Here is a 17,900-nt window from a genome sequence, read left to right as displayed (position 1 = left end):
GCCACGCGTGCCCTTCGGGCGAAGCGTCGTGTTTCCCTTTTTCTTTGTTGCCTTCTTGCTGCGTTGATGTGCTTGAGCGACGGGGGGCAAAAGACCTCTCTCATTTGCCCTACGTTTTCTCGAGGAGGAGAGGGCGAGGTTGTTGTTGCTTTGGCAACCTGTCCATGGAAGACCTTGAAAAGACTCGGTGGCGGAGAGGGAGGGGACGACGCGTCTTGGGCCACCTGTGACGGACGCGTGCGTGGTGGTGGTGGAACGTGCAGCAAAGCGGGCAAAATAAGGAAAAGAAAATCCGGGGCATCCGTTCGGCGTCTCCGAAATTCTCTCTCTCTTGTGCGTCCAGATGGCCATGGTAGATGGTGGTTCGTGCAGGTCTTGGTTGCGGTGTCGGGTGCGTTTGGTGTCTTGCTTCTTGGACCTACATAAGTGGAGCAAAAAATAAATGGCCTGCAAGGGACTTGGGGCCAGCTGTGCGCTGTGCCATGTATCAGGTTGCAGTGCATGGCAAGATGTTTTCCAGATGCTTTCCGGAGAGAGTGGCCGTTAATGAACAGAGGGCTCCTCTCAGTGCAGTTCCCCGGGAGACCAAATTACGTTCCGCGCCCTTTGAAAACATTGCAATCTCTTTGCAAAATATTGGGGACGGTGCCGTGTGTCTGTCCCGTCTGAATCGATCACGCTCTGGCTTCGTTCTTCATGGTGTTCATGGGGGCACTATAGCTCTGTGCTCAGACGCACCTTGTTTCTGTTTACCAGGGGCGGATCCAGACCATCGGTTTGGGGGGACGGTGACGGTATCTTTGTCACAGCGCTTAGTGAGGGAGGTGAGTGGGAAATTAAATGTATAAAGGGATGCTTTGGGGGGGGGCATCGCCCCCCCCCCCTTGGATCCGCCACTGTAGTCTACAGGTTCCGCTAATATTTTCCAGCCCTTGTTGCGCTACACGATACCACTCAAACTAAAGAATTGTCTTGGGCTTTCGAGTCTTTGTCCCCATCTTTCATCTTTACCATTCTCAGAACCGGACTCCAGCACATCATGAGCTCGTAAGTACACAGCGACGTCTCACTGAACACATCTACGCGCGCACGTTCACAAGCTGTACCATTTACGGCATCATCTATACCCACTCATCTTTTCTCGGAGAATGACGTGCAATGCTGAGCCTCGCCAAGCGGAACCACCAAATGACCGCCTCCGTTTTGTACCTGTCGTCGACCGTAGCGCAGCGGACTGTCATAATGGCCCAAGCTGTCGTACGTAACGAGCATGGCGCCGCGTCCTCGCATTCACTGCAGGAAATTTCGGGAGAAAGCATCTCTAGTCGTTTATGTCATTGTTCAGCCGTCTGTCCAAATAGAACTACCCAAATAGTCTTCCCAAGAGAAGACGTGGCGGGACACAACAGTCCTGGAGACAGAACAAAAGGAAACGTTTATGTGCACTTTCTCCTCGTCTGCTTTGCCTGCCGTGAGCTTCAATGCGGATTTGTGCTTCTTATGTCGCTTATGCTAAGTTTAACCAGTGACTGACACTTAAAAAGGGGCGTGTCGCCATTTGGGTTCGATGCCAATGCCTTTTTTATCCGCGGGAAATTTGTTTGCATAACAAAGTGTTTCGATGAAGGGCGTTACAGTGAGTTGTGTTTGAGTGAAGGCCTTCGCTGGTTTATGTCTTCATAATGGGAACACGTCTATCGGCTAACTACTGGGAACCAGAGTTCAAGGTTGCCGTATTGATAATCATTCTCTTTTAATTGTACCTTCGCAGTGCTAGCAGGAGCTATTAAACCCGGTAGCTTGATAGGGCTATAAGTCCATGGCGCATAGTACGCTCTGATCCAACCATTGCCACGAATGATAGGGTTATCGCTTCTGATTCGAAGAGAGAGCGGGGATGTGACAGTTGACACAAGAAGGCGCACGCCCCCCCCCCCTCTCTCTCATCGAGTCAGATAACCATATATCATTCGTGGGAATAGCTGGCGCACTGCGTGCTACACTCTAAGCTGACGTAACCTAACCAACTTCTAATACCACCAGTGTGACCACCATGCTAAGCCTCACAGTCTCCAAAGACCTGGTTTTTATTCACGACAATGACTTCAACTGACGTCAAAATCACGCAATGCCGCGAGGTTTGTCAGTAATATGTATTATTCAACACTATCATTCCGCCATTCTTCATATTAAAGCTTTATATAATTTAGAAATATGAGATTTTAAACGGTGGATTCTTAACGGTGGGGAATATCGTGACGTCCCCTCACGGGGATCACGCTCCTAGCCAACCATCATCCCGAATGACAACGTTCTCTCCCTGGATTTGATGAAAACGGGGGCGTACGCCATTTTTGTGGCAATTATGGACTGCATACTGCCACAAAAATGGCGCACGCCCCTAGTTTTCAGCAAATCAGGACAAAGAACGATGTCTCTCAGGATGTTGGTTTGAAAGTGTGAAACTTGGGTATGTCACTTCAAGTTGGGAGTTCGACAGAGATTGAACGACGACAACTTTATTTCGAGATGGATGAATGGGGAGTTTCATCGCCACGGGCGATGCTCTGCCCTTTCTACGTTCCATTTTCTTCGTTGAATTGTGGGTTGATTGTATTCCTGTAGACTTCGCTGCTAGTCATAATCCCGAATGCCATCCTTCTCTCCGCCAATCTGCTGAAAGCCTGAGGCGTACGCCTTTTTGTGACACTTAGCAGTTATGATATCAAATGCTAATTGTTACAAAAAGGGATACCGTTATCATTCCTGATTAGTTGAAAGCGCGGGACGTGTGCCTTAACATTTTGTGGCAATTAACATAACACGTAGCCTACACTCTTAAAAATGAACTTCACCACATAGCACTCTCCTAGCCAACCATCAGTCATGGGCAGTATCGAAGATACATGTATCTTCGATACTATCTTTCGATGCATATTGTGTGTCAGTATTAGGTATCGCGCGCCAAAAATGAGATTATCGGAGTACCGGTATCGAAAATACATTTTTAGTGTATCTTGTACTGTAACAATACTCGATACTAAAAAAAGACGCAGCTGTTGAGGCTGTTGTGAGACTTAGGGTTGGCGGCGCTCGCTCAGGCGGTAGTACAAGGCAGGCCACAACGGCGTAGGCATGTCGTCCGTGAATTCGCTCGAAGCGTACGTCCGCGCGCGCGCTCCATTGTCAAGGTAGCCGGGAGAAGAGGCCCTGGGCCGTGCTCTGGGACGCGCTCGCGGGCGCGCGCGGCTTCAAGTTGGTTCCAGAAAAATTTATTCCGTCTCTTTCTACACCGGGCGCGCCGAAAACGCTCGGCGTCATCCATAGCGGCCTTACAGAGGACCAACCTCACGGCTTCTGGAACTGCGCTGCCCGATGTCCCCCTGCTAAGTGGGCAAGAGCACGTCCACTAACTTCAAGTGTGAATTCCACGTCTGTTATGCCGAAAGAATAGCCGCCGGCTTAGCTTGAGCACTGTAATCCGTTGTACAGCTCACAATTCACAACAGCCAACTAAGAAAATCAAGTATCAGCTATGGCTGACGAACTCCGGTGTGCCATCTTGGATGGAAAATATTTTACTGTCACGTCGTCTGATGGAGACCTAATCATATTTACCAGCTTTACTATATTAGGATTTCAGTGATGTAAACTTCGTTAATCATAACACCATCTTTATTATATTCGGGATTTCAGTGATGTATCGATGATACAGTATCGAGAATCTGTATCGAAAATCAATTTTGGTTCTGTATCTTGGATCTGTATCAAAGATACCTTTTTGAAGTATCGTGCCCAGCCCTGAACTGCATAATGCCACAGAAATGGCGTTGTCCCCCCGTTCTCATCAAATCAAGGGAGATAACTTTGTCATTCGGGATTATTGTTGGCTAGGAGCGTGCTTTGCGGTGAAGCTCTGGTTTTAGAGTGTACAGGAACATTTCGGCAGTCAGTGCTTCAACAGGACTGCATTGCCCAATTTGTGTTCTCCTGCAATTTCTTTCTCCTCTTTTTTTTTTTTTAAGTTTCAATTGTACTCTCATGATCAACAGCACTGTTTAAGCCTTTGTACAGCTCCCGTCAACATTAATAATAACACTGAAAAAAATTCTAATTTCCGAGCGCGACAGCAGCCACCCTGGGGACACTGGGGGAATGTTAAGTGAACAAAATCCTTGCATTAAACTAACACAATAATTTTTTTCAATTACGATTTTCTTATGGCCTCAAGTGTTGCTATGTAACCGCGCTCGGAAACGGGACCATATTTTTTCCAGTGTTATTATTAAGGTTGACGAGAGCTGTACGTATAAACAACACATGTTTACTGCAAGTTCCATCTGTTAATTACAGAGCAGTGCATGATTTTTAGAATGACTGGACGACGTCAAGGATCGTACCCCGGACTTTTGACTTCGACTACACCAAAATCTTGATTTTTGGTTAGTCATTATTTGGTCGCCCTGTATAAACAAGTATAGCATCGAGAATGGCAGACGAAAAATGTTGCTGTGTCTGAGACCGTGTTGTGTCGTAACCTTTTTCGCTCCCGTATCTCGGGCGTTTTACTCAGTGAAATAAACATTTGCGCAGAAGATATTTCTATTTATAAACCTCCATCGGGGGAATGTCGGTGTCATTTGCACAATGGAAGTGGTGCTAGGCACACAGCCAATGTTTCCTTTCCTTTTGTTTTTCTGGAGGCGCCTACGAAACGGCAAGATACGAACTAGCATCCCCGAACTACTAATGCAAAACTTTACATGCTTACCACTGCTGCTCTGTGCTAGTAATATGAAAGTCATGCATGAGAAATGAGCAATATTTCTTCAGTAGCACATTTTATATTTATGTGCATTTCCATCTGTATTTTCGTTCGTGTTTGTCGTGTAAAGTTTACTTTCGCTTTCATTCCTTGTTTCTCATTATATCGGTTTTGCACACTCCGTTTGGATGCAATTTTGACACTACCACTGGTGTTCACTGAGCAGGCTAGCGTTGCAAATATGCATAAATTCTCTTCCAGTGGGCAACTAGAACAGAGCCTGAAGCAGAGTTTATTTGATATCGGAAAAAAAGTTCACACCAATGTCGTTTGTTGTGAGATAGAGGCCACTTCGACCTATCGGCCCTACCCCAGAGTGTCCCTCGCCCCTACCTCTCGCCTCTCGGTACTGCGGACTGCGCTCAAAACGCGAACGTATCGCCATCTGGAACCTGCTTGCGAAACTTTTGGCAGAAGGCTGCTTGCTTCCTTTAGTTGCGCCCGCAGTGTCTGGTGTCTGCTGCGTCCTTCATTGAAAGTGGATAGGATAGTGTACGTACTGCGTGATGTTGTGAATGCTACGCTTTCTGTGCAGGGGTTCATGTGCAGTGGCAACAGTGCGTGTTGGTACGTCCTGTTTACTCCACCTCATGGAAGCATGAACGAAGTGTATGGACTGTGATCGTCTGCACTACAATTCATCATGAGGAGCCGGAGAAACTCGGGCGTGCGGCTCGATTACTACCAACGTTTGGTCTGCAAGACAATATTAGAGCACCAGGTAAAGCAGATGAGCTCATTCACTGGTTTCACTGAGGCACTTTCGTTTTTGGCGTTTACCAGTTGCGGTACAAAACAGCGTTTAAGTACAGTTGCAGCGCAAACACAGGACCAAAAGAAAAACGAAGGAAAAAAAAAAGTACAGTTGCGTGTAGCTCTCGTTACTCCCCTCAGCACAATGCACGTACGAAAAATTTGCGTCAGTGATGCTATTTTTCAATCAAATGTCAGCGATGAATTGCAATTTTTCTTTTAAAAATAATTATTCGAATGAAACACACCTATGATTTTCTGATACACGCGCGTTTAGGATCCTGTCACGGGTCTTATTCCATCACACAAACAAGAGGATCATGCATGGGTCCGCGACAATGTCTACTCCATCCTGGCAGTCTGGGCGTTATCCATGGCTTACAAAAAGAACGCAGATCTTGATGAAGATAGGGCTAAGACTTATGAGCTGGAACAGGTATGTATATGCTCACCGGCAAAGTCTGCACAATAAGTCAGAGGTTGCATGTTTATAATGTTCCCCCTCGACACTGTATATTACAGGCATGTGTGAAAATGATGCGTGGACTCCTTATGGCCATGATGCGTCAGAAGGAGAAGGTAGAGAAATTCAAGCTAAGCCAGAGCCCTGCCGATTCCCTCCATGCCAAGTACAGCTCTCAGACTGCAGCTACGGTAGTTGGGGACAAACAGTGGGGTCATCTGCAGTTAGATGCCACTTCTCTCTACCTCCTCATACTTGCTCAAATGACAGCGTCAGGTGAGAAAATGAATGAATGTTTTTAATTTGAGATTTCAACCTCCAAGATAGTCTTTGACAGGTACAGCTTTGGACAAACGCTTACGGAACACCGGGGTGTCGCATTTCTCCATTGCAGTGACACCCTAGCAGCAAACAGGAGCGGTCACACATACTGGATGAGGTGTAGGATAGCCAGTCACCCGTTTCTGATTCAATCTCTTGCTGATAGCTAGCAGGGGGCCGTTCCGACGAAGAAATACACCAGTGCCACGTTCCGTAAACTTTTGTCCAAAGCTGTACGTTGCTCCCAAACCTGAGCATTAGTACAGATGGTTTCACCTGTCAAGACCCTGAGGCCTTGGGCTCTATACAGAACTCTCCCTCACATAAGACGCATGAGGAACGTTTGCCTTGAGCATGTCCCGCAATATACTGGCAACTTGCCACTGGTCAAAACGTCGTAACTGGTTTCTTATAGATCTGTCAAGGTGATGATAAATGCTTCCAGGAAAATTATGAACGCGCATTGTTTAAATGCATTTGATTCATTACTTCTTAAGCAGGACATTTACCATAAAACATAAGTCATTTTTACACATGTGTTTACCGTTTACACACTACGTGATGATTATTTGCCAACACTGAACACAATTGTGCAGTTTTTAAAAAATTACGCAAAAGTTTTCATCGTAAGCAGGACAAAGCTCAATACGCCTTAAATTACAGCGTAGATGACGCCATTATCACCTGTGCTTCGAAAATTTGTTTGCTTTCTGTGTCTTGATTTATGTTCCATTAAACCTACTAATTCTTGTTGTCATGTTGAGTGTCATTAAACACATGACAGCTATAAGGGTCCCCTTGCCAGGGGCAGGGTTATGACTGCACAGCATTGTCAACCGTCTCTGGATTATAAAACTGTATTTAGAGTCAACGAGTAAATTTCTATCAAAATGGATGGTCATTGCACGCTTTTATCATAAATCACAAAAAATATTATCTGTAACAGGATTTTGCATTTGTTTTATAATAGAATAGAATATGTAATTGTAGACTGGAAGACCCTATTTCGCATTAATTTAGTGTGTCTTTCAGGTATCCAAATCATATTCAACACGGATGAAGTTGTGTTTGTTCAAAACTTAGTGTTTTATATTGAAGCCACCTACTGCATACCAGTAAGTTTATTTTGCCTTCCATACTCCCTCTTCCATACTCACACCTCATGTGAATACATAATCAACTGTCAATGATATCACACTCCAAGGACTATGGAATTTGGGAACGAGGAGATAAGACAAACCATGGCCTACCAGAACTTAATTCTAGTTCCATTGGAATGGCCAAGGTAATTTGAGCACAGCTCATCTCTTACCCCTAGGTCCATTTTGTTTCCATTTTGTAACACCTTCTGTTGTTTCTGTTTCTCAGGCAGCTCTTCAAGCATTGGATGACTTGGACCTATTCGGTGGCAAGGGTGGCCCCTTTTCAGTAATTCACGTCATGGCTGACGAAGCCCAGAAATGCAATGTACGCTGTTCGTATAGCTTCACTTGCAATCCCCTCATGGCTCCCCTATGGCTCTAAATACTTTCAGGCAGTACTACAGTCAATGTTGCCTAGGGAGTCAAATTCAAAGGTTTGTGATCCTCGGCACTTTTGGCACATATTTTTACTGCCTGACACTATCAAAACTTTGTCAGGCAGTCTGTATAACGATTTTTCCACTCGTACTTGTAACTTCAGGAGCTGGATGCTGCCCTGCTGTCGATAATAGGATATCCTGCGTTTGCTGTTGCTGAACCTGAGCTAATCAAGCTGACTCGTGATAGTATTTTGGATAAATTAAGGGTGAGCATTCTGACTCTTATCTTCTGCTATATGTCATCAAATAATCAATTTCTATTTTAGGGCAACTACGGTTGCAAGAGGTTCCTGCGAGATGGGCATAAGACTGCAAAGGAGGTTTGAAATGATATTCTGTTTGAATTAATCATATATATGATGCACTAGGAGAGGTATTCCGTGACCAATTTGTGGCATTCCTTTTATTCCTCTAGGACCCTAGTCGTCTGTACTATGAGTCGTGGGAGCTCCATTTGTTTGAAAACATAGAGTGCGAATGGCCATTGTTTTTGTGCTACCTAGTCATAGATGCCTGCTTCAGAGGTGAACGGTTGGAGGTATGCTGGAAAATAGACATATCTGTAAATGTGGTTATGCTAGTACATTTCTCTATTACTACTTTGATAAGCCCAGTGGCATAGCAGCTCAAACAACATTATTTCTACTGAAAATCACAGGTTGAAGAATACTCAGAAGCCTTGGATCAGCTTCTTGTGCGAACTGAGGATGGCTTAAAACTAGTACCTGAGATGTATGCTGTTCCTCATGACAAAGTAAGATTCTTTGCTCGCCTTCAGATGAACTATACCTGTGTTCAAATTAAGAACAGTAGGAAATGCAACCGTAGCAGAGTTACACCACCGGAACAGTTATGCTGCAGTGCCAACAGTACTGCCTATAGGGCTCCTATAGACTTAACCACGCCTTCCTTAGGTTGTACACTACTATAGCAAATATTCTAAATTTACCTGAACAATTAAAGCTTGCAGACTTATTGTGCACTTTGCCAGGGAATCATAAATGAATTACTGTGTGTTTTGTTTTGTTCTGTTCGCTGAGATGCATATTTTTGTGGTCAAACTTGATGTCAAACTACATGTGGTACATGTTTCAATTATCAGGTTGAACTGGAATACAAGCATCCACACAGCCAGGCACGTGTTCATGTTGGGATGACGCCATTCATGTGGGCTCAGTCTTTGTTTATCATTGGGCGATTGCTTCAAGAGGTAAATGACAGTGTAAATGTAGTATTTTTTAAGTTACCTCGTGATATTTACAACCCAAAATTAGGGTTTCATTGTTCCTGGAGAATTGGATCCCTTGAACCGGCGGTTGGCTTCCGAAAAAAAGCCAGATATTGTTGTACAAGGTAAATACCATTTCCTCTTTTATTCTGTGCACTGTTTTAAAGGGACGGCCGCATCTGGAAACCGATTCATGAAGCTGATATCACCATGTTTGGCATCGACCGACAATCTACTTTGCTAATTTTTTAGTCCAAAAAGTGATTTTCGATACCGTGGTCAGTGGAACATCAGGAATAAAATGGCAGTATAGTTTCGAAATTGACTGGAACGGATGCGACTGCCCCTTTAATGATGAGGCATGCACTGCTTGTGCGAAGGTAAAATTCGCAGCAACGCAAGCATTGCAATGACTGCAGTGGTTTAGCACTTCGTGTCTTGCAAAGTCAGCTGGGGGAGTGTATGCTGCTTTCGTGTGCATGGTGCAGCAACAAAATGCACTGAGACTACTTCATTGCAGAATGCATGGATGAGCCTAACGCCACAGCTAGAGGTATTTCTATGGACAACACCAGTTAGAACCACAACCTACTACAGGTTTTCCCGGCGATTTTAATTTAAGCGGCATCGAAATTAATCTACGTGCCATGCAAACTTTATGGGGCATGGATTAATTTAGCTGGCACTTGGATTAAAATCGCCGGGAAAACCTGTAGATTATAACGACCATGTCATAATCAGCAACCCGTACGAGGAGCCCGTCCGCACGATCCGCTAGGGGCGCTAGTCATCGGCACGTGAGATCTGAACCATGATTGGACGATGGAAATTTTAAATTCTGAACGCGCAGAAGCGTATGTACGACTACCGTAGCAGACGACAGCAATAATAGCTCCTATGAAAATGCGTAGAATGATGATGATAATCAACCTCAGAATGAAACATCTGTGGAATATCCACCGCTTGTACAGAAATACTAAGGTAAGCTGAAGTACAAAGTATTGTACAAGTTGAGGAAGCAATAACTGGGACGATGAGTAATAATCTAGTAGGTCATGGTGGGAACACATGAGCCACAATTCTGTTCAGATGCTCTGCTAGTGGCATACCTATGGGAGAAGTGTTGCCTGTCTTGTGTTGTCTCTAGAGGGTGCTTCTGTGTTTGTCTATAACCTTATATCCTCGTCTGCTACCTCTTCATTACTGAGACAGGTTTTACAGGAACAAGTTTGTATGGTTATTAGGTGTGTAAGTCAGAATTGAGATGTCTGCTTCAGAGGCTGTTGAGAATCATGTTAGATGCGTCACAGAACCAATCGATCACTTTGTTTAAACTTAAAAATCGTTCAGCTAAAGATTTGAAACATCAAAATGTAAGGAGCACGTGCATCTTATTTTCGCTATCTCTGTATACTTTTTAATGTTGGAGGAAGTGTTGAAACAGCTGTGATGTTTGTCTTTAAATGTTCTACACTTCTGTACATAAGCAATTTGACATTGCAGTGGTGGTGCTAGCTGAAGATTGTGTGATTCAGGAACGGCTGATGCATCATGAAATCTTTGTGCAAACCATTCATGAAGTGCCAGACTTCGAGGTTCTTCCTGCACGCGTCCTAGGGCGCATTTACACGTACCTAGGTCAGTTGATTTGCAATCTATGTGTACAGCACGCACCCCATATACTCGAGCTACGTATGTTAACATCGTTGTCACTGTATTATCAGGAAGGAATGCCAAACTAGGCCTGAACGGACGCCAGTCGAGAGACGTGGGAATTCTTAGTACAAGTAAAATGTACTTATTCAAGGATTCCCTCCTGGTGTTCACTCCTCAGGTAAGGGAGTACATAATCTGTCTCACAAATAGTGTTGAAGACAGGTATGGAGACGATGTGACCTCGTAAAATCGAATTATCACCCAGGCAACAGAGTTTCCAGTGATGGCCACTAACTGCTCCTACAGTAGTTTAACTATAACTACTTTGCGATAGAGTAGTTTAACTAGTAGTTCAACTACTTTTCGGGGGAGGTAGTTAAAACTACTTCTTTAACTACTGCAATGTGTTTTAACGACATCTATAACTACTTAACGTTGTCCATCAACACCAATCCCATTCTATAGTGTTCTTGGACACCTAAATATGAATCGCAAGCAGTGATATAAAAGTGAAGATTTAGTACACATGCACGGCACAATTGCTCTGCACCTCTGTTCTCATCAAACAAGTAGCTCAAGGTAAAAATCGGAAGCATAGTCGTGCTGTAAAGCTTGCGGCGAAATCGGAAGTAGTTGGCGCATGCAGTAACGTAACTACTGTAGTTGACTACTCGAAATAGCAGTTAACTAGTAGTTGCCACTACATTTCTGCAGGTAGTTGGTAACTACCTTTTAACTACAATCAGGTAGTTTAACTACATGTAGTTAACTACTGGCCATCACTGAGAGTTTCTCCTCAGTTGTTTCGCTGCACTTGCCATCTTATTGTCTTGGAGATAATGCCCTGGTTAATTACACAAAACGTTTTCTCTCTTTCCTTTTTCTTTCTTTTTTGTTCCCCTACAGTTTGTGGACCAGCACCGTTTCTACCTCGCTTCAGACACTGACTTATTGATGGACACATTCAAGACGGAAGTGGCTTACCTAAAAACGGCATGGCACATGCTTGGGAGGCCCACTGTTGTCTTGCCTCTATCTCAGGACTTGCTTCGTACGCTTTTCAATGTTGTCCTTCGTGAAATTTTTGCAATGGCCCGTAGCACTACTGCATTTACTAAAGTACTAGTAAAGTATTTAGTAAGTTACTTTGGTGTGTGTTTCAGAGGATGGAAAGATCCCGTCAGAAGTGGTGGCCACAATCAAAAAGCTCAAGAGCGGCTACACCACAGGAACAAGGTAGAGCAGACAGAGACAATGACGAATATTGAATCTTAATTTGTCGTCTTTATTATTGCTCTTATCTCCCCATTCATCATCACAAAATAAAGTTGTTGTTATTGTTATTATCATTGCTTACATTCTCCACTGCATTCTCAATATAAACTTTTGTACATGTCAGAGTGATACTGGGTACGCTGGAAGATTTTGTTAGTACATCCTGCATTACAAGCCTCAGCTTTGTTGGGAACCAAGAATCTGGACATCCTGAACGTGAGATCCATATTCCTTGGCTGCATGTGAATGCTTAAACACAATGAAAATTACTTTCCCTAAAATGCTACTATGAAAGAGTTTGCTCATTCAAACATTTTTGTTTTTGCTGCATTAACTACTTCCTGTAAGTGTTGCATTCTGCCTTGCAATAGGTGTACCTGGTGAGCTGAGGGAATACTTGAACAGAGAATTCAGCAAGAAGGAGCTCAGAAGGGAGTCCATATTCATGAGAAGGCAGTCAGTTGTAGGAAGGAGGCCCTCTGTTGGTTGCCGTGGCAAACTGGGCATAGCGGGTCTTGTGAGAAGGTCACGATCCATCTACGTCGACACGTTCCTCGCTGGCGGTAAGTACTGTGACAATACTAACGTACGAGGATAGAGCATTTATAGTCGGCGTGTATATTTGTATTGCAAAGACTGTGCAGCAAGAATGCTGTTGTTGCAACCAAAAGAGCAACCAAGACTCTCATATAAACGCAGGTGTAAATTGAGAGGAGGGAAGGGAGGAGCTCACATGATATGTGGCTGTTTTAAGGACGATATGCTAGTTCCTCGTCTCTAATGCATGTGGTTGTGTAATAGCATGCTGTAAAATTCCACAAAAATTTAGCTGTGGTAAGCTTTAAAGGGGCACTAAAATGCAAAAACAACTTGCTCTCAAATGAAAGTCCATGTTTCAGTTAGTATAATGCAGGCAAAATTAGTTCGCACAGTGCTACCATTTAGAAGAAAAACGCAATGATAACAGAGTCGTCTTTGGCGGCAACGAATGGGATCCCGAAAATAAGTACGAAATTAACATAGCGTGTAACGTAATTTGAAGTGAACTTTCTTTTTTTTGCATTTTAGTGCCCCCTTTACAAACAAAAAAGGGTACAGTGTCAATGTTTGGAGCAATAAACGCATTGCAACAAGTGGTGCAGCAGGGTGTACGTACAGGTATGTGTACGCCTACTGTCCACAGTGGTAATTGCTGGTGTCCTTGCTTTTCAGATCACCCATCTACCCCCACTGACCTTCTGCACTCATCAGGGTCTCACCCGGGCGAGCTGGAAAGCCCCTCACCTGCGTATGACTCCGATGAGGAGGAAGTAGTCTGTGGCCTTATGGGAGACGGCGCTGCAATAGGCCCAGGGCTCTCAGACCTGCAGCTTGAGAATGTCTCCGAGACAGAGCTCCTCACGTTACTGAACGAAAGCGATTCCCTAGAAGAACACGGGGATATTTTGCACTGCCTGGTACTTAACAAGTAAGTATGGCTCTTTCCGCGTGGGTGCTTCTGATCCCATTGTATTAGTAGCGCATAAGTTTTAGGGTTTAACCCGAATTTGCACCCTGAATTGAAGGTTGCCTCTTTAGGGTGAAACCCTATTTTTACCCGGCAAATTACCCTCACTAAGATGTCTGTAGGAATGCACACGAACTTGTTTGGCAGCAGATACAGTTACATCACCATTCGTACCAAACCAGTACAGTTAGTTTGAGTAACTGAGCCCGATTTCTCCCCGAATTTAGCCTACTGGAAGTTTTTTTAACCTGAATTTGCATGAATTTAGAGCACATGTTCCTCTACCCGGTTTTTAACCCCCGAATTTAGAAACAAATATTTCCCGAAAACTTCAGGCTCTGTGTATTAGGTGCGATGTTTGCTCAATTCTTTCTAGGGGATTGAAATGGGACACTGAGCTTGGAGATGGCAACCGTGTAATCACTGTCAGACATTTGTTAAAGGACCTTTATGAAAAGGTACAGTATTGTTCTATTGCAGAAGGGTTTGGAACGAGAAAGGGCATTTATGTTTACGAGCAATCTTTTCTTTAGGCATGTAAAGAGAAGAAATGGAGTCTTGTAAGACATGCCGCGGGCCTTCTGGGAAAGAAAGTGGAAGATCTCGCAAAGGTGTCTCTTCCTTTCTTTTACGGTTATGTGGGGTCAGAGATGGACGAGGGGATGAGATACGCGTTCTTGTTTTAGGCTGTCACAGATCTCCTGGTCAGACAAAAGCAAGTCACGATCGGAATGCCACCTCTGAATGAGTACACCATTACGCGGTGCGTTACTTCCGCATTTCGTCCTCTTACTTGTGCTGTACACTGTTCTATTGTTTTTATATGTATATATACTTGTCTGTATAGCCTACCTTACATGTTGTTTTGTAGGTTATCTAATATGCATGTGTGTTTGTGTTCTAATTACTCTCATTTAAAAATCGGGTCAGCTTCTGTGCTGCTTATGTCCGTTCTGCTCTTGCTCCTTCGGCGACGTACAAGGCTTATGTTGTGAGCAAATCAATTCCTTTCAGACCCCAACCATCGAAACAGCTGCGCATAATAATTTACAATGTCCACGGTGGTGATAAGAGCGCCGCCATGCTGACTCAAGTAAGGCTACCCCCTGTGGTGCAAAAGCTTCTTGCATGTCTCACGGTAACCGTTCCTTGTACTCCCTCTGCCGCGTGCATGTGGTTGTGCTCCTCTTCTGCCAACGTTCCACTGTGGTAAAGTGAAACTTTCCATTTGATGTGCTTTTGTACTTATGACTAGAGGTCCGCGCGGGTGTGTAATTCCCGACCCGCACCGCACCCGCATGAGTTTTAGTGTAGCTACCCGCACCTCTGGTCTTGCGGGTATATCCGCATGCCCGTACTACAGGGTCGTGTAGACAAGCAAAAAAAAGATATAATTGTTGAAAGAACAGTCATCAAATTATCATAATGCGCACTGGTCACGTTTTCTACCTGCAAGTTTCAGATTAGTGTGGGGATCCGCGGGTACACACGCACCCGCTTGGACCTCTACTTGTGACGCCATAGCCATATTAAACCTCAGACCAGCAGTGTCTCTTTTTGCCAACATATAGACAAACTATAAGACATGTTGAAAACAGAAAGGTTGTACATAAATTTGTCAATGTCACACCTACATTTTCCCATGTGTGGCTTGATTCTTACATTGGACATGGGTTAGAATTAGCTGACCTGAAGTTTTTATCTTGGCACTTATGCTGCCACACTTCAGTTTAAATTTTTCCTTTAATGTTTAATGCTGGTCTTAACTGAAATAAGTTGATTTATTATTAGTTACCTACCACTAAGAACATATAGGCACTGAAAAAAAGTCAATTCAATGTCTCAACTTGTCCTGTGTTTGAAATGTCCATATTTGCGTGTCATTATACCACATATGCATGCACTGTGTTGAACGGCACAGTCAGTGATAGTAGTGCATGATTGAACTGTGAGGGAACAAATGTGTCATAAGGGAAAATAAACATAAACAATGTTGAGACAATGCATGAGTGGACAGCTGTCATTAAACGAAAGCATACTGCATCTAGAGATTTGTAATTATCACTCATAATACGCCTGCTTTATCTCAATGCACTTGCAGCTTCTATGAGCTTACCTGTAATGTTTTATTTCTTTGTACTGTTTTCCGCAACATGCTTTCATCTTCTGATGTACAGTCGTAATGCCTCAGAGCAGCAAATGAAATTTTAACTCGACTAGTATCCATGCAACACATTTTGCACTGTATTCTAATGCACAGCAGCTGAATTGGCCCTTCAGTTAATCAGAAATTGACATGGTCAAATAACTTTAGTTTGGTTTATTTGCAGGAGCTTTTGGTGTACCTATCAATGTTCATACGTACAGAACCAGACCTCTTTCATGAAATGCTGCGACTTCGTGTTGGACTCATCATTCAGGTCATGGTTTCGGAACTTGGCCGTTCTCTCAAGTGTACAGGTACGTAACCACAGAACAGTGTGATCTGGGACTTGTCTCGTGAATACAACAATTGCACATACATACAAGGGTGTGCTGAAAAGTTCTTGGCACGACCCACTTTCAGATGTACTAATGCAGTCTCGTCATCGTAGACACAAAGAGCGAGATGAAGAACTGGTAGGTTTTCAACGCGAAGCGTTCATTTTTGCTCAGGCTGTGAACAGAAACATCTCTACTACAAGCGCTAAATTTTCAAAGGTTGAACTTTGGGCTGTCATGAATAGTGTTGGAAATCCCGGACCATTTTTGCAGTCCCGGGATCTTCCCCAGCAAATCCTGGGGTCTAAGGGCAGGATTCTCATGGAAAAAAATGCTGAATATGTCAAATAGTTATGAAGATATGTGGCGTCAAACTGCGTAGGAAGCGCGATGGTCGAAATGCTCACATCTAAATGATAGTTTATTAAAAAATATCCACCACTTATTATCAACTACTTTCAGCGCCAATGTGCCTTCTAGGGTCAATGCTTTGATATATATTTGAAAGAAAAAATTAAAGCGGTCGACCGGACCACCCTGCAGATCCGGCATGAAATCACCCAGCAGTGAACTTTGTTCACCTGCCCACACCAGCAATTTTTCTTGTTTGTGCTGTTGTTCATGTGCGCGTCCCTATACGAGCAGTTGGACGTCTCCGGTAACCATAAAAAGAAATTCCTATCAGAAAGAAACCCATCACCTGAAATTGTTGGTTGTGTTTATGACCTCATTTTGGCAGATTGGCGAATCTCTTCTAAAGCTGTGACAAAGGTTTTTGACTCTACGATGCTACGATTGTTCCTCGTCGGTCCGAGAACTTTTCAGCAACCCCTCATATATTCTGCTTGCTTCCTGCCCCCCGTCTGGTTTCTTATTGCATCTCTTCCTTTTCAGCTGATGAATCATCAGAGTACCTCCTTAGCATGAGTCCTTTTGAGATGAAGACCCTTTTACACCACATACTTAGTGGAAAGGAATTCATGATGTGTAATGGTATGCACTTTAGTGGTTTTACTTAAATCTTTCAAAACAAAATCAGAGGTGTCCCTAGAAAAATATAGAGGAAATGGGGTAAGAAATTGTGTTTTGCAGCGAAAATTTGCAGCGACTCATTTGTATGTTCCGCAATTGCAGATGCCGCTGGTGTTGTTGCCATTCAGGGAAGCAAGATTAACAAGGTACGCCAGTGCAATAGTGGCCCGTGCCCCTTTAGTGCTTTGAGTGTTGCACACATCATGTGTAGGCTTGTGTGAATACACAAATGTTTGAAGTATTTGCATTTACAATAACCATTTAAATACATCTTTAATATTAAATCTCTAACATAACGTATAATGAATAAATGAGTCTACACTAAAATCACGTCATCCCTAAGGCCCCTGGTTTTCTGCTGTGGCAAATTCAAAATTCCGCGGCACCAACTTCTAAATTAGGCGATTTTTCGTGGTAAGGAGTCAGTGGCTGCCTGAAATGGGAAATATTTTATTTTCAAAAAAAAAAATTATAAACTTAGATTCGAAGCACTGTTGTGGCTCACCATTACATTATATCTTGCGTTCTCCTCTGACAGCGAATACTGTCTGTCACGTACAATCATTTTATACATGCTGAAAGATCTTTCAGCATCTACAGAGTTTATAGGAATTGACAAATACTCGACCGCAATAGACACTAAATTCGGAGCAAGCATTTTCCTCGAAATTCCGTGCAAAACACCATGAAATTTCGAGCAAAATAAGGGATTCCGCAAAATTCCACGCCAAACTAAGGATTCCGCAGTGAATTCTGAATTCCGCAAAATTACGGAAA

General features: G+C 43.6%; 1 protein-coding gene across 2 annotated transcripts in view; it reads left to right on the top strand.

The window, feature by feature from the left end:
* Positions 1-17,900, top strand: part of LOC135368570 (probable phosphorylase b kinase regulatory subunit alpha) — a 94,471-nt gene that overhangs the window by 72,609 nt on the left and 3,962 nt on the right. Inside the window, exons 4-30 of one of the 2 annotated variants that reach the window (XM_064601947.1) lie at positions 5,361-5,546; positions 5,856-6,014; positions 6,101-6,317; positions 7,395-7,477; positions 7,567-7,647; positions 7,731-7,829; positions 7,897-7,938; positions 8,046-8,150; positions 8,211-8,264; positions 8,360-8,482; positions 8,603-8,698; positions 9,047-9,154; positions 9,219-9,297; positions 10,676-10,810; positions 10,897-11,006; positions 11,735-11,879; positions 11,992-12,064; positions 12,228-12,319; positions 12,475-12,666; positions 13,316-13,571; positions 13,987-14,068; positions 14,144-14,221; positions 14,297-14,373; positions 14,625-14,748; positions 15,941-16,070; positions 16,986-17,084; positions 17,226-17,269. In XM_064601947.1, coding sequence (XP_064458017.1) covers positions 5,469-5,546; positions 5,856-6,014; positions 6,101-6,317; positions 7,395-7,477; positions 7,567-7,647; positions 7,731-7,829; positions 7,897-7,938; positions 8,046-8,150; positions 8,211-8,264; positions 8,360-8,482; positions 8,603-8,698; positions 9,047-9,154; positions 9,219-9,297; positions 10,676-10,810; positions 10,897-11,006; positions 11,735-11,879; positions 11,992-12,064; positions 12,228-12,319; positions 12,475-12,666; positions 13,316-13,571; positions 13,987-14,068; positions 14,144-14,221; positions 14,297-14,373; positions 14,625-14,748; positions 15,941-16,070; positions 16,986-17,084; positions 17,226-17,269 — 2,961 coding nt within the window. In that variant the 5' untranslated portion in view covers positions 5,361-5,468. The remainder of the gene's footprint in view (positions 1-5,360; positions 5,547-5,855; positions 6,015-6,100; positions 6,318-7,394; positions 7,478-7,566; positions 7,648-7,730; positions 7,830-7,896; positions 7,939-8,045; positions 8,151-8,210; positions 8,265-8,359; positions 8,483-8,602; positions 8,699-9,046; positions 9,155-9,218; positions 9,298-10,675; positions 10,811-10,896; positions 11,007-11,734; positions 11,880-11,991; positions 12,065-12,227; positions 12,320-12,474; positions 12,667-13,315; positions 13,572-13,986; positions 14,069-14,143; positions 14,222-14,296; positions 14,374-14,624; positions 14,749-15,940; positions 16,071-16,985; positions 17,085-17,225; positions 17,270-17,900) is intronic. The other variant, XM_064601949.1, reaches the window with a different exon arrangement.

Source organism: Ornithodoros turicata, chromosome 9, assembly GCF_037126465.1.
Source record: "Ornithodoros turicata isolate Travis chromosome 9, ASM3712646v1, whole genome shotgun sequence".
Classification (NCBI taxonomy): Eukaryota; Metazoa; Arthropoda; class Arachnida; order Ixodida; family Argasidae; genus Ornithodoros; species Ornithodoros turicata.
Note: the sequence above shows the minus strand (reverse complement) of the source record. Positions and strands in the feature narration are given on the sequence as shown.